This window comes from Ovis canadensis, chromosome 21 (assembly GCF_042477335.2).
Source record: "Ovis canadensis isolate MfBH-ARS-UI-01 breed Bighorn chromosome 21, ARS-UI_OviCan_v2, whole genome shotgun sequence".
Taxonomy (NCBI): domain Eukaryota; kingdom Metazoa; phylum Chordata; class Mammalia; order Artiodactyla; family Bovidae; genus Ovis; species Ovis canadensis.
In genome coordinates this window covers 24,253,298-24,267,845 of record NC_091265.1, presented here as the reverse complement: position 1 = coordinate 24,267,845, position 14,548 = coordinate 24,253,298, and the positions used below count along the sequence as shown (strand labels likewise).

General features: G+C 35.1%; 1 protein-coding gene across 1 annotated transcript in view; it reads left to right on the top strand.

Moving 5' to 3' along the window:
• TMEM135 (transmembrane protein 135) overlaps positions 1-14,548 on the top strand; it is a 268,804-nt gene that overhangs the window by 42,564 nt on the left and 211,692 nt on the right. The window contains exon 3 of the mRNA XM_069564786.1: positions 2,243-2,335. Coding sequence (XP_069420887.1) covers positions 2,243-2,335 — 93 coding nt within the window. The remainder of the gene's footprint in view (positions 1-2,242; positions 2,336-14,548) is intronic.

The window sequence follows — 14,548 nt, the reverse complement described above, 5'->3', positions numbered from 1 at the left end:
TTCATATGTAGTGAACACACTTCCAAAGGGCCATAAGGTGCTTGTGTTTATCTATGAAACTTCTGGCATATCCTACTGATGAAACTTGTGGTCCTGTTTCATTGCGTTATCTGTGTCACATGCTTCATGCTATATATATGCAGTTAGAATTCAGTTTTTGGTGTTGTGATGTACCTAACATATTTAGTAGATATTTACTCTTTATCTTTCAGACAACCCAAACTAGTTATTTAATTTGTCAAGTTGAAATACTTTACATTCTGTTAATATTCTGTTACCCACTTAGTATTGCCCAAAGTAATTTTGCAGGTAGAAAGATAATTTCCAGGTGTCTTTCATAGATTCTTTTTCCTTAAGAACAATAACATTTATAAACTTTTAAATTGTACAGAAAATAATTGATATAATTTATACTATTGAATAAATCATGCCTTTAAATTGACCTGAATAATTCGTGCAAGAAACTCTTTATCACATAGTCTCTGGAAAGTTTCTAATACTTGTTAAAACTCTAGAGATAGAGTTGTAGGGTAATTAGATTTAATAATAATAATAAATTGTTCCTGAAGCATATTTATGTTATATGAACCCTTTGGTTAAGTTGTGAAAGCATTAAATACTAGTTATAAGGTAACACCTATATTCCTCCTATACCTGAGTCACTGAGTTATTTTCCTTTAATTCTTACATTCAATAATTTAGTAAGTCATTTGTGGATTTTATTAGAGGGAGAACCACCTCCAGTTTTCTCAGGCAGATAGTTTCTGATGCCCATTGCAGAAATACCATGTTATTTGTAGATTTTCTAATTTTTTTTAAAGCTAAGCTTCAGTTGAAAAGATAATTTTATCTGTGATTCTTGATCCTTATCTGTATGTATCTAGTAAATATTTTTTCCTATAATACATCATTTAGCAGTTGAGCACCTTTGTTCAGATACTTTCTTATTTTTTTTTGTTTCTCCCCTTCTTAGGAATATATCATCTTTGAAAGGAAAAAAGAATATCCTAATATCTCCAGACTTCTTTTTATTTTCTCTTTGAAAACCCAAGAAGTTAATGGCCATTTGTAGTGAGATACCATAGTGAGACACTTTGTAGATTCTTTCTTTCAAATGATGTATTCTAGTAAAAGAAGAGCTTTATATACACATATAACTAAAAGATATGAAATATTTTAGTAAATTATGTAAGGAAAACTTATCCAGGGTTGTAGAAGCAAAAGAGAGACATTTGTTGACTATTTATCATGTGTTAAAAAATAGGAGTAGTAAAAAAAGAAAAAAAGATATAATGAACTTATATGCAAAACAGAAAGAGACCCACAGACATAGAACTAACAAATTTATGATAGGAGAAAGGTGAGGGGTAAATTAGGACTATGGGAATAGCATATACACACTACTATATATAAGATAGGTAACCAACAAGGACCTACTGTGTAACACAGGGAACTCTACTTAATATTTTGTATTAACAATAACCTATAAGGGAAAAGAATCTGAAAAAATATATATAACTGAATCACTTTGCTATACAAATGAAATGAACATGCTATGGTAAATCAATTATATATCAATAAAAGCTGAAAAAATTGTAGTAGTGATAATAAAACAATAGCTAACATTTTCTGAGTGTTTCATTTGTGCCATGCATGGTGCTGGGAAGTATCTCATGTAGCCACCATAGCAATTATGTATGAGATAGGTAATATACTTATTCCCATTTGAAAAATGAGAAAACTGGAACCTAGAGGGTTGCAGAGTGAACAGTGTTGGGTCCAGGGTCTGAATGAATATTGGGTCTGAATGAATGTAACAGATTAAATGACTGCAAGGAGAGATACCTATTAGTTTGCTGTTGTAGTAGCCCGAAGAAGAGATGGTGAGGGACTTAACTGAGGCAAAGGCGGTAGGTTGGAGAGGAATTTGAGAGAGAAGTTGTATATGGATGAACTTAAGTGGATGATTTCATGTATGGAAGACAGAGAAGCCAAGGATGTCTCCAAATGCCACACATAGGTGAATAAGTGGTTGTTGATGTCATTAACCTAGGAACAGACAAGGAAGAGCAAGTTCATGGAGCCTGGGGAGAAGAAGAATGAGCTTGGCTCTGGCCATGTTGAATTTGATTTGCTGTGGGACACGTAGACAGAGGGTGAACTGAGAAGGGGAACTTCTGTGTGTAATAACTGCAGTGACCAACAAGAAATTTTATTTAATCCTTCCAAATTTCAATTTCAGGAAGATACTTGGAAAATTCTACTTATGGAGTCCCGGCTTTGGTGCCGCTTTGCCAGCATCTTATGTGGCCATTCTAGTTGAGAGAAAAAGCAGGTAAAATTTTGCATATCTACATATTTAGTAGAACCATTCTCACCCAAATTAGAGTTTTGTTTTTGTTTTTTGCTTAGTGTTTATTGTGGTCCAGGGAAGAGAAATATTTCCACATATATTTTTCAATCTTGCAAATATTTGATGGAGAATTTAATTTTACACTTATTTATGTTTTTAAGCCTGTGAAAAAGAAGATTGACATTATACAGTAATAATACCCATTAGTCTTTGTTTACAAAAAATCTAGAGAGTCCTCTGATGTGCCAAACTAAAGCATGACATGCATAAATTCCAGTTAAAGATCTTTTCTGTAACCACAATTCCATTATCACACCTAAGAAAATAAACAATAATTTTCTTTATTTATCTAGATTTGTAATTTGCTTTAGACTCATTACCTCTATTAAATCAGTTATTATGTTTAAAATATCTTCTCATTTAAAAAAACATTTTGTTTTCAATTTGAAAATGTTCCATGTGGAATAATAAGGTTTCTGCAAAATATTACAAATGTTATGTAAGCTTTTCAGTCAGGTAAACTGTTGAAGTTAAACATTTGGCATAAAATAATTTTTGCCATCTCAAGAATATTTATTTTTACTGCTGAGACCTGCTTTGATTCCACCTTTATCCCAGATAATCAAGACAGTGTCATGTGTTAATCAAGATGGGGTCATCTTTCAGCTGATGAAGATGTTTGTTATAATCATCGGTCCTCTAGTAAGAATATAGATAGATCTTTTAATATAACTAAATATTTACCTAAACTACTTGTTATTTTTAAGTCACTAAGTTGTGTCTGAGTCTTTGCGACCCTCTGAACTGTAACCTCCCAGGCTCCTCTGTCCATGGGATTTCCCAGGCAAGGATACTGGAGTGAGTTGCCATTTCCTTCTCCAGGGGATCTTCTTGACCCAGAGATCTGAACCCAAGTTTCCTGTGTTGGCATGTGGATTATTTTACCGCTGAGCCAGCAGGGAAGCCCTAAACTACCTGAGGCCATTTTAATGCATTTTTGTAAATGTAATAATGTCTAACTTTTTGTGATTCTCTGTTTGATCATGCTTTTGGATTAGCAAAATTACTAAAATCAAAGGGTGTTATAACCCCAGCAACATCAAGTCAGTATTGCTAGGAACATGAGCTTCCCTGGTGGCTCAGCGGTAAAGAATTCTCCTGCAATGCATGAGATGCTGTGATATGGGTTTGATCCCTGGGTTGGGAAGATGCCCTGGAGGAGGAAATGGCAACCTACTCCAGTAACCTTGCCTAGGAAATCCCACGGACAGAGGAGCCTGGTAGGCTGCAATCCATGGGGTCACAAAAGAGTCAGACACGACTAAGAGGCTAAACAAAAACATTGCTCAGGAATATAGATTACCTTAGCCAAGAGGAGAGTACAGAGTAGTCACTAAATAAGTGTGGATGCTGGACCTATATTATCTGACTTGGGAGACTAGCTCTGCCACTTCCTGTGTGACTTCTATGGCTTATTTCTTATCTGAAAAATGGAGATAGTGATTAAGTACTCATATAGTTGTTCAGAGAATTAAATGACTTAGTTATGTAAAAAGTGCTTAGAAGAGTGTCTGACACATGGTAACTGTGTTGTGTTAAGTATTTTTATTGTTTTCTCCCCCATAAGTAACGAGAGTATTTTTGTGGTGATTGTAACTTCTTAATCAGTTTATACATACCAATATCGGTTTTTGGAAGTATGATTTCAAAGTATATTACTCATATATGAAACTTTAAAGATGCTTTAGACCAAGTTTGCTTTGGTTTATTTTTTAGCACTTGAACGATAAGGTGGCATTTTTGAAGTCATTTGCCTGCATTTCAGCAGAAAATGTTGACATGAATACCTGTATAATCATCACCTAGAGTCAACCACAGTTAATGTTTTACCATTTTTACTTTATTTTTTTTTTTACTTTATTTTTATGTGGTTCTAAATCTATGTATGTGTGGTATTAGGTGTGTGTGTTTGAACCACATAAAAGTATGTTGTTGCCATCATGATATTTTCACTCCTAAATATGGTATCATCATGTATATTCTAAATTACATAATTCTAGCACTGTTATCACAAATAAGAAAATTAGCAGTCATTTCCAACTACCGTCTTGTCCCTACTGTCCTAAAATACTCCATAGCTGGTTTTTTTGAACCGAAATCTAGTCCAAGTTGATGTAGGGTGTTCTGTTTCTTTATTTTCTCTTTATCTAGGTTAATCATCCATCCCATTTTTATCATCCATGGCAGTGACTTATTGATATGACCAGGCCAGTTATCTTGTTGTGTGTAAAATCATTTCTGATTTTGTCAGAAATTTTTCCTCACAGAATTGTTTAAATAGTATTTTCTATGAACTTGAAGTTCAGTCGAAATCTTTGATTAGATTCAAATTAAATATTCTTGGTAAGAGTTTACTTCATAGATGAGGCTGACGCTATCAGGGGGCCCAAACTTCTGAGTAGTTCTAAGTTTAAATATGTGATTGAAGTGGTAATCACCAGATCTTTCCAATGAATTGTTATTGATGATGAATTAGATGAATGGATTTCCTGATATTCCATAATCTCCGCTTTGCTGGAATAAAGCTCAGTTGATCATGACATCACTAAGACGTCATTATTTGTGAGATGGCTACTTGTGTGTGTTACATGTTTGTGTGTTCTTTATCCATTTTAGCGTCATTGTCATATTTACTTTAGAAAATGTTTTATAAGTTTTGTTGTTTTCCCCCTTACTTTGGTGTAATTTAAGTGGCAGTGAATTTTCTGGCCTTTGAGTATTTAGTCTGATCCTCTGTGGCCCCTCCTGGCCATGGTGACTGTTTTGGGCATGGTAGTTCTTAAGAAGTTTCCTCTGTGGAAACTGGTCTGCTTAAACTCACTCAACTCTGTCTCTAACAGAAAGTTATCCATCTCTTAAAAATTTTCCATTTCCCCAAAATTATCCATTTATAAAGATTTTTATATTTATTTGCATGAAGTTCATATAAAATAGTCTGATATGATTTGATTGAATTTTCTGTTTTCAATAGTTATTTCTCAACTCATTATTTTGTATTATTGGTAGCTACTAATTTTGTTGATTTTGCTTTTCAATGAATCATTTATTAGTTCTGTTTTTTGGTTTTCTAATTTATTTCTTGCTGTCATTTTTTTCCCTTCCATTTTTTTTTGCTAATTTTCTTTCCTTTTATAATAAATATCTTTTTAGTTTGAGGCTTTATTTTCATTCTTTAAGTTCTATTGATATAAGTATTTAAGGCTATGAATTTTCCTCTTTGATTATATACAGATTCTGATACATTATATTTACATAATCATAATTTTCTAGAAATTCTGTAATTTTACTTTGTTTTTCTCCTTTGATATAAGAATTATTTAGTAGAGAGCTTGAAATGGAGAGACCTTTTTGTTACTGCTGGCTCATGGTAACTGGGCTTCCCTGGTGGCTCAGACGGTAAAGGGTCTGCCTGCAATGCAGGAGACCGGGTTTGATCCCTGGGTGGGGAAGATCCCCTGGAGAAGGAAATGGCAACCCACTCCAGTATTCTTGCCTGGAAAATCCCATGGACAGAGGAGCCTTGTAGGCTACAGTCCATGGGGTTGCAAAGAGTCAGACATGACTGAGCAACTTCACTTCACTTCACTTCATGGTGACTATGCTTCATCATTTGAGGAACTACCAAAGTGTTTATTGTACCATTGTTCATCCTCTCTAGCAGTAATGAGTCTAATTACTTCACACTGTGACTATCACTTGTAATTATATGCTTTCTGATTATGGTTTCCCTGCTGCTGCTGCTGCTGCTAATCACTTCAGGCTCTCCTGTCCCTGGGATTCTCTAGGCAAGAACACTGAAGTGGGTTGCCAGTTCCTTCTCCAGAGCATGAAAGTGAAAAGTGAAAGTGAAGTCGATTAAGTCGTGTCCGACTTTTAGCGGCCCCATGGACTGCAGCCTACCAGGCTCCTCCATCCATGGGATTTTCCAGGCAAGAGTACTGGAGTGGGTTGCCATTGCTTTCTCCGTAGAGAGTGTGAAATAGTACTTAAGATGTGGTTTAGATTTTCATTTCCGAGATGACTATTGGTATTGAGCAACTTTTCATGTACCTGTTTGTAGATCTTCTTTGGAAAAATGTCTATTTAGATCATTTGCCTGCTTTTTATTGGGTTATTTATCTTTTTATTATTGATTTGTAAGCATCCTTTAGTTATTCTAAATAAAAGCCACTATGAGATATATGACTTGTAAATTCTTTCTCCCATTCAGTGCCTTGTTTTTTATATTCTTGATCATGTCATTTGAAGAACATACATTTTACATTTTGAGGAAGTCCAATTTATATATTTTATTATATTCTTGTATTTTTGTGTCATATTTAAGAAGCCCATTATCAAAATCTAAGGTCACAAAGATTGTCTCTATGTTTTAAGAGTTTTATAGTTTTAATTTTCATATTTCAGTCTTTGATCCATTTTAAGTTAATTTTTGTCTGTGATGTGAGGTAGGGGCATACTATATTTTTAGTATCACTTTTCATGTTTGTTGCTATACATGAAAGTGTATTGAGTTTTTGAATGTGACCTTGATTCCTTGGTTCTTGCGGAATTTACTTGTTAGTTCTAATAAGCTTTTCTGCATATTCCTTGAGATTTTTTACATTGAAAATAATGTTGTTGCAAATAGGGCCAATTTTATTCTTTCCTTTCCAGTCTGTATATCTTTTATTTCCTTTTATTGTGTTGGTACATCCTTCCCTTGTTCCTGATCTTAGGGGAAGGAATTCAGTCTTTCACCTTTACGTATGATGTTACCTGTAGGGTGTGTTTTTAAGATATTGTTTATCAAGTTTAGGAAGTTCAGATGTATTCCTAGTTTTGTGAGAGCCTTGATCATGAATGGGTATAGCATTTTGTCAAATGTCTTTCCTGGATCCATTGATAGGATCATGTGGGGTTTTGTGCTTTATTTTAGCCTGTTTCTAGCATTTTAAGAATATCAATGAGGTCAAATTGAAATAGTTTATCATATCTAGGATGGGTTTTCAATCCTGGCACTATTAACTTGTTTTGGACCAGATAATTCTTTGTTTGGGAGAGGACTGTTCTGTGTATTGTATTCATACATACCATTAGCACTCCCGTCCCCTCCCCACCAAATTGGGACAACAAATAATGTTTCCATAGGAAACATGTCCCCATGGGATCAGTTCAGTTCAGTTGCTCAGTCGTGTCTGACTCTTTGCGACCCCACGGACTGCAGCATGCCAGGCCTCCTTGTCCATCACCACCTCCTGGAGCTTATTCAAACTCATGTCCATTGAGTCGGTGATGCTGTCCAACCATCTCATCCTCTGTCGTCCCCCTTTCCTCCCGCTTTCAATCTTTCCCAGCAGCAGGGTCTTTTCATATCAGGTGGCCAAAGTATTGGAGTTTCAGCTTCAGCATCAGTCCCTCCAATGAATATTCAGGACTGATCTCCTTTAGGATGGACTGGTTGGATCTCCTTGCAGTCCAAGGGACTCTCAAGAGTCTTCTCCAACACCACAGTTCCAAAGCATCAATTCTTCAGCACTCAGCTTTCTTCACAGTCTGACTCTCACATGCATACATGACTACTGGAAAAACCATACCTTTGACTAATCGGACCTTTGTTGGCAAAGTAATGTCTCTGCTTTTGAATATGCTATCTAGGTTGGTCATAACTTTTCTTCCAAGGAGCAAATGTCTTTTAATTTCATGGCTGCAGTTACCATCTGCAGTGATTTTGGAGCCCAAGAAAATAAAGTCTGTCACTGTTTACACTGTTTCCTCATCTGTTTGCCATGAAGTGATGGGATCAGATGCCATGATCTTAGTTTTCTGAATATTTGAGTTTTAAGCCAACTTTTTCACTCTCCTCTTTCACTTTCACCAAGAGGCTCTTTAGTTCTTCTTTGCTTTCTGCCGTAAAGGTGATGTCATCTGCATATCTGAGGTTATTGATATTTCTCCCAGCAATCTTGATTCCAGCTTGTGCTTCCTCCAGCCCAGCGTTTCTCATGGTGTACTCTGCATATAAGTTAAGTAAGCAGGGTGACAATATACAGCCTTGACATACTCCTTTTCCTATATGGAACCAGTCTGTTTTCCATGTCTAGTTCTAACTGTTGCTTCCTGACCTGCATACAGATTTCTCAAGAGGCAGGTCAGGTAGTCTGGTATTCCTCTCTTTAAGAATTTTCCAGTTTATTGTGATCCACACAGTCAAAGGCTTTGGCATAGTCAATAAAGCAGAAGTAGATATTTTTCTGGAACTGTCTTGTATTTTGCTGATCCAACCGACGTTGGCGACTTGATATCTGACTCCTCTGCATTTTCTAAATCCAGCTTGAACATCTGGAAGTTCATGATTCATGTACTGTTGAAGCCTGCCTTGGAGAATTTTGAGCATTAGGTTACTAGTGTGTGAGATGAGTACAATTACCCCCATGGGATAAATCCCCCGTTTGTTGAAAACTACCAGTCTATATCATTACTGAGTTTTTTGTCTAGTTTTATTATTTGCTGAGAGAAAGGTGTTAAAATCGCCCTGCTGTGGTTCTGGATTTGTCTGGTTCTCACTTTAATGCTGTCAGTTTGGTGTATACACATTTATGGTTGTTGTTTCTTCAATGATAAATTGAACTTGTTATCAATATAAGATGTTTCTCTATAGCTCAGATAATTCCCTTTGCTCTGAATTCTGTTTTATTTGGTATTGCTATAACCACTCCAGCCGGGTCTTAGTGTTTGCATTGTATTGAATTTCTTTCCAGTTAATTTCAAATCCCTTAGTTTTATATTTGAAATGTGATTTTTGTGTATAGCATGTAAGTGGGTCTTGGATTTTGATTTTTTAATTTTTAAAAATTTTGTGTTTAAAAATTAAGTAGTGATTTTTTGGCCAAGCCACGTGACTTGGGGGATTGTTGTTTCCCTGACTTGGTATTGAACCTTGGCCCGTTGCAGTGAAAGAGAAATCCTTACTACTCAACTGCCAAGGAATTCCCTTGTCTTGGTGTTTTAAATATATTTTTGCTAATTTTTGTCTTTTAATTAGATTAATTAGTCCATTGACATTTGGTATGTTTATTATGATGTGACTAGATTAGATCCACTGTTTTATTACTATTTTTCTTTCTCTGTTCCTTTTCCTTCATTTTTCCCCATTATTTGAATTTTTTTCTTTTTTTTTTTGTAGATGGTGACACTATGTGTTACTTTAAAAAAATTGTCCTCCACTCCCTTTTTAAAATTACTATATTTTGGGGGGAGGAGTTTTAGGTTCAAAGCAAAATTAAAGGGGAAGTATAATGATTTTTCATATATCCTGATCCCTACACATGGATGTGATGTGCTGTACTTAGTTGCTCAGTTCACAGCCAACTCTTTGTGACCCCATGGACTGTAGCCCACTAGGCTCCTGTGTCCGTGGAGATTCTCCAAGCAAGAATACTGGAATGGGTTGCCATGCCCTTCTCCAGGGGATCTTCCTAACCCATGGTTTGAACTGAAGTCTCTCACACTGCAGGCGGATTCTTTATTGTCTCATCCACAAGGAAAACCCAAGAATACCGGAGTGGGTAGCCTATCCCTCATAGCCTCCCTAATTATCAATATCACCCAACAGAGTAGTACATTTGTTACAATTGATGTACCTACATAGACGTGTCATTATCAGTCCAAATCTATAATTTACATTAGGGTTCTTGGTTTTATACATTGATGGGTTTGGACAAATGTATAAGGACACATATAGACCATTATAGTATCTTGCAGAGGAATTTCACTGTCTTAAAAACCCTCTGTGCTTGCTTATTAATCCCCTTAACCCCTAGTAACCACTAATTTTTTAACTGTGTCCATAGTTTTATCTTTTCTAGAATGTTGTATAGTTGGAATCATACAGTATGTTGGCTTTTCAGATTAACATCTTTTACTTAGTGATATGCAGTTAAGTGTCCCCCAAGTCTTTTCATGGCTTGATGGGTCATTTCTTTTTGGAACTGAATAATATTACATGGTCTGGATGTACCAGTTTATTTATCCATTGACCTACTGACGGACATCTTGGTGGCTTCCAAGTTTTGGTAATTATGGATAAAGCTGCTGTAAACCTTCAGGTGCAGGTTTTTATGTGGACAAAAATTTTCATCTCCTTTGGATGATTACTAAGGGTTGTGATTGCTGGATCATATACTAAGTTTGTTTAATTTTGTATGAAACTGCCTACTGTTTTCCAAAGGGTCTGGGCCATTTTGTATCCTCACTATTCCTGTTGTTCCATGTCTTCAGCAGCATTTAGTATTATCTGAATTTTGGCCTTCCTGATATGTGTGTGGTAGTATTGAAGTGTTGTTTTAATTTGCATTTCCTTGATAATATATGTATGTTATGAGACATTTCTTCATGCTTATTTACTTTAATATCTCTGTATATATATATATATTTAAAGTAGGTTTCTTGTATTTGACGTATAATTGGGTTATGTTTTAGATCAGCTTTGACAGTCTGTCTTTTAACTGTCATTCACAGTAATTGGTGCAGTGATAAAGAATCCACCTGCCAATGCAGGAGACCCAAGAAATGTGGGTTGGATCCCTAGGTCAGGAAGATCCCCTGGAGTGTGAAATGGCAACCCACTCCAATATTCCTGCCTGGAAGATTCCATGGACAGAGGAGACAGGCAGGCTATAGTCAGTAGGGTTGCAGAGTCAGACATGACTGAGCATGCACATAGCTAGCAAAGTGATTATTGATACAGTTGGATTGATTTCTACCATATTTGTTACTGTTTTTTCTTTGTTGCCTTTGTTCTTTGTTCTGATTTTTATCTTTCAGTCTTATTCTGCCTTTTGTGGTTTTAATTGAACGTTTTATGTATTGGATTGGCAAAAACGTTCATTCAGATTTTCAATAAGATGTGATAGTCAAGCTCCTGGAGGTAAGACACGCCAAAGTGTGGGCCCCTCTTAAGACCAATACCTGTGGAATTTTTAACTCCCAGACTGTGCCTCCCCCTGTTTATCCTAACTCCCACACTGAACCCCCTGCTGTATATCAGTAACAGTGCCGATTGTCCTCTCCTGACTCATTTCCTCAGAAGTTTCAGCTTGTGAGTTTGTGCTCTGTTATGGTCTTATTCTCTGTATCTGCCTGCAGTTTCTGCAGTTTAGGGGGCAGCAGTTTGCAGTGTGATCTTACTTCTCTTGTGGAAGTTGACTTTTCAGCTTTTTACTTGGTTTAAGGACCAAGTGATCACTTTTAAGTTCCTTACTTATAAACTGGAAACTGGAAGAAGAGTTTTTTTTTTTTAAGAATTTCATTTTTATGTATTTATTTCTTTTTAAATTTTTTCAAAAAGTCAAACTCTTTTTTGAAGAGCAACATTTATTTAAATACCATGATAGTGCCAAAATAAAATTGTGTTATTGATATTAAAAGCTATAACTCCTTAAGACATAAAGAGGTTTCCTGGAAGTAGTTTATTTCCTATTCTCCTTTTACATTTGATAGTAAACTGTTTTTTAAGTTTTCTGTTTTTATTTATTTAAGTGAGCTATTGCACTAGTATTTTATTCACAGATACTAGGGATTCATAGAAGATTTGTCCTAAATTATGACTTGTTCTAAATATTAGTTGAGTGGATTTACTCTGTTTGAGACCTGATTAGATTTTGAGGCTTCCCTGGTGGCTCAGATGGTAAAGCATCTGCTTGTGATTCAGGAGACCTGAGTTCAATCCCTGGATCAGGAAGATCCCCTGGAGAAGGAAATGGCAGCCCACTGCAGTACTCTTGCCTGAAAAATCGTATGGATGGAGGAGCCTGGTAGCCTACAGTCCCTGGGGTCGCAAAGAGTCAGACATGACTGAGCGACTTCTCTCTATCTCTCTAGAACTTTAACTTCTTTATGAGTATTATCCCATGGTTTCTGAAGAAAAAAATGATCCTTAGCTTGATGTGATTGTTTAGTAGTTGAACTTTTTGTGACAGGTGTTGATTTCGTTCTGTTCTTTATTAGATGATGCAATTAAAAAACCTGGAAATAGCTCTAAGTTTTTTTTTTTTAAGTGTTGTGTGTACATATGTTCATCAAGCACAAATGGTTTGGGGTCTAATTAAAAACTTTAAAATTAAATTTTATAGCATTGGTCAGAAGCTAGTGACTTTTTAAAATGCAGGTTTAAAAAACTTTTTTGGCTTTAACAATAAAACATAGAAAAGCAAATCTTTTAGCTTTGTTTCTTTATAAGTTGTTATATAGTGTATCTTACTTTAAGAAAGTCTGGTCTCTGTTTATCTGAAATTGTGCAAAAGTTAACAAGTGGTCTTATTTGCTTTGAAAACATTTTTTATTTAGCAACAAATTTTTCTTAAGATCTCATTAAACATCAAGATACCTGAGTAACCTACTCAGATTAGAAAGTAATCTACGAGAGTTTTTAAAACTAAGGTACACTATAAAACAACTTATAAAGAAATAAAGCTAAAAGATTTGCTTTTCTATGTTTTATATAAGTAATTTACAAAGGTTGAAGATAGGTGTATTTCAAAATTATTACATCTAGCCCCAAATGAAACATATTAATATTATAGCGTTTAAGGAAGAGGAATTTATAATTATGCCTTTAGTTCCCAAAGAAAGTCAATGATATGTTGTTGGAGGTGGCCAGTAGGCAGCTTGAAGTGTGAGTCTAGATTCAGGAAAAGCATGGTAGCTATATAAATAAAATTGGAGGTTTCCTCCCGTAGGTAATTATTGAAGCTATTGGAGATTAGAGTCTCAAAGCTCAGAATAGGAAACCTGAGATTAGAAGTTGGGAAATAGCAACATTTAAGGAATTAGTTTTGAACCAATTGTTAAATTAATTGATCAGTTATTAGTTCATCCTTTTAAAAGTAAATATCAGTAATATATTAGGATAGAAGAGGAAGAATGTGGAGGATTAACAGTTTTTTCCAAGTTAGCAAATCATGATAATTTAAATTTTTAAATCTCTGAAGCTCTATTCAGTAATGAAATCTTTACTAAAGTTATATGCTTTGTACTCAATTGTATAATCACCTTTTAAAAAAAACATTTAATGAGGTACAAACATACAACATGGTTATATACACACATATGTATGATGGATATATGTGTGTGTGTGTGTGTGTTGTAGGTATAGATATATTAGTGAAAATCTATCTATATTCGTGAATATGTTTTCATCTATATTGGTTTAAATTTACTTCCTCACAACTTTTTTCTCCCTCTCTCCAACTCATCTATCCTTTTATTCATCCATCCACCCATCCATCCATCCATCCATCCATCTGTCCATCTTTCTCAGTCTCCTTCCATCTACAGAATTAAACATGCTTTGCCAGCTAGTTTCTAACACCTTGTAAGAGGGCAGCTTACTTAAATCTTAATCGCATCACTATGGGGTTCTGCGAAAGCTTTGAAGTTGTTTCCAGGGTTGCTTAAAAAATCTGTGCCACAAAGAACTGTGATCTTAGTAACTCAGCGGGAAGCTTTGGTAACATCTAGTTTATCCCTAGGTGGGCTGTTAAGAACTAGTCTTCTCTTTCTTTTTCTAGGAAGTGCTTTGTTTGTGGTTCAGAAAGGAGTTCTGATGGATTTTGTTTTGTAGAGTTGTTGTGGATTTGCTTTGATATTTAGTATTAGTTTAGATAAGTTAAAACTGCAGGGTGCTCAAACAAGGACATGGATTAAAGTATCAAAAATTGGGTATTTATTCTAAGCATATTCATGGTTTAAGTTGTTAAATTACACTGTTGTAATTATGAAACTCCTAAGCAGATGTGACCAAAAGGAATCAACTATGTACTATGTGGGTAAAAGAATACCTATAAACTGGCTTATAAATTCTTGGTACCTTCAAGTTTCAGTGTCTTGTTCACAGGAAGAAAATGCAATTACCTGGCAATCTTCTGAAAAGCTTACCTCTCTATTATCCACTGTATACCATAGAATATAATTATGGTGTCTTTCTCTAGTCTAGAAGTTTGTCTTACCCATTCCTGTTCCTTAACGAAGTATTTTATACTGTTCTGAAATATTTTGACAAATGAAATTCTATTTTATTTTGAAAGACTTTCTGAAATGATTAAATAAAATATCATGATAAACTTAGTGTTTAGGAACATTCACTTTTTTTTCTTTAAT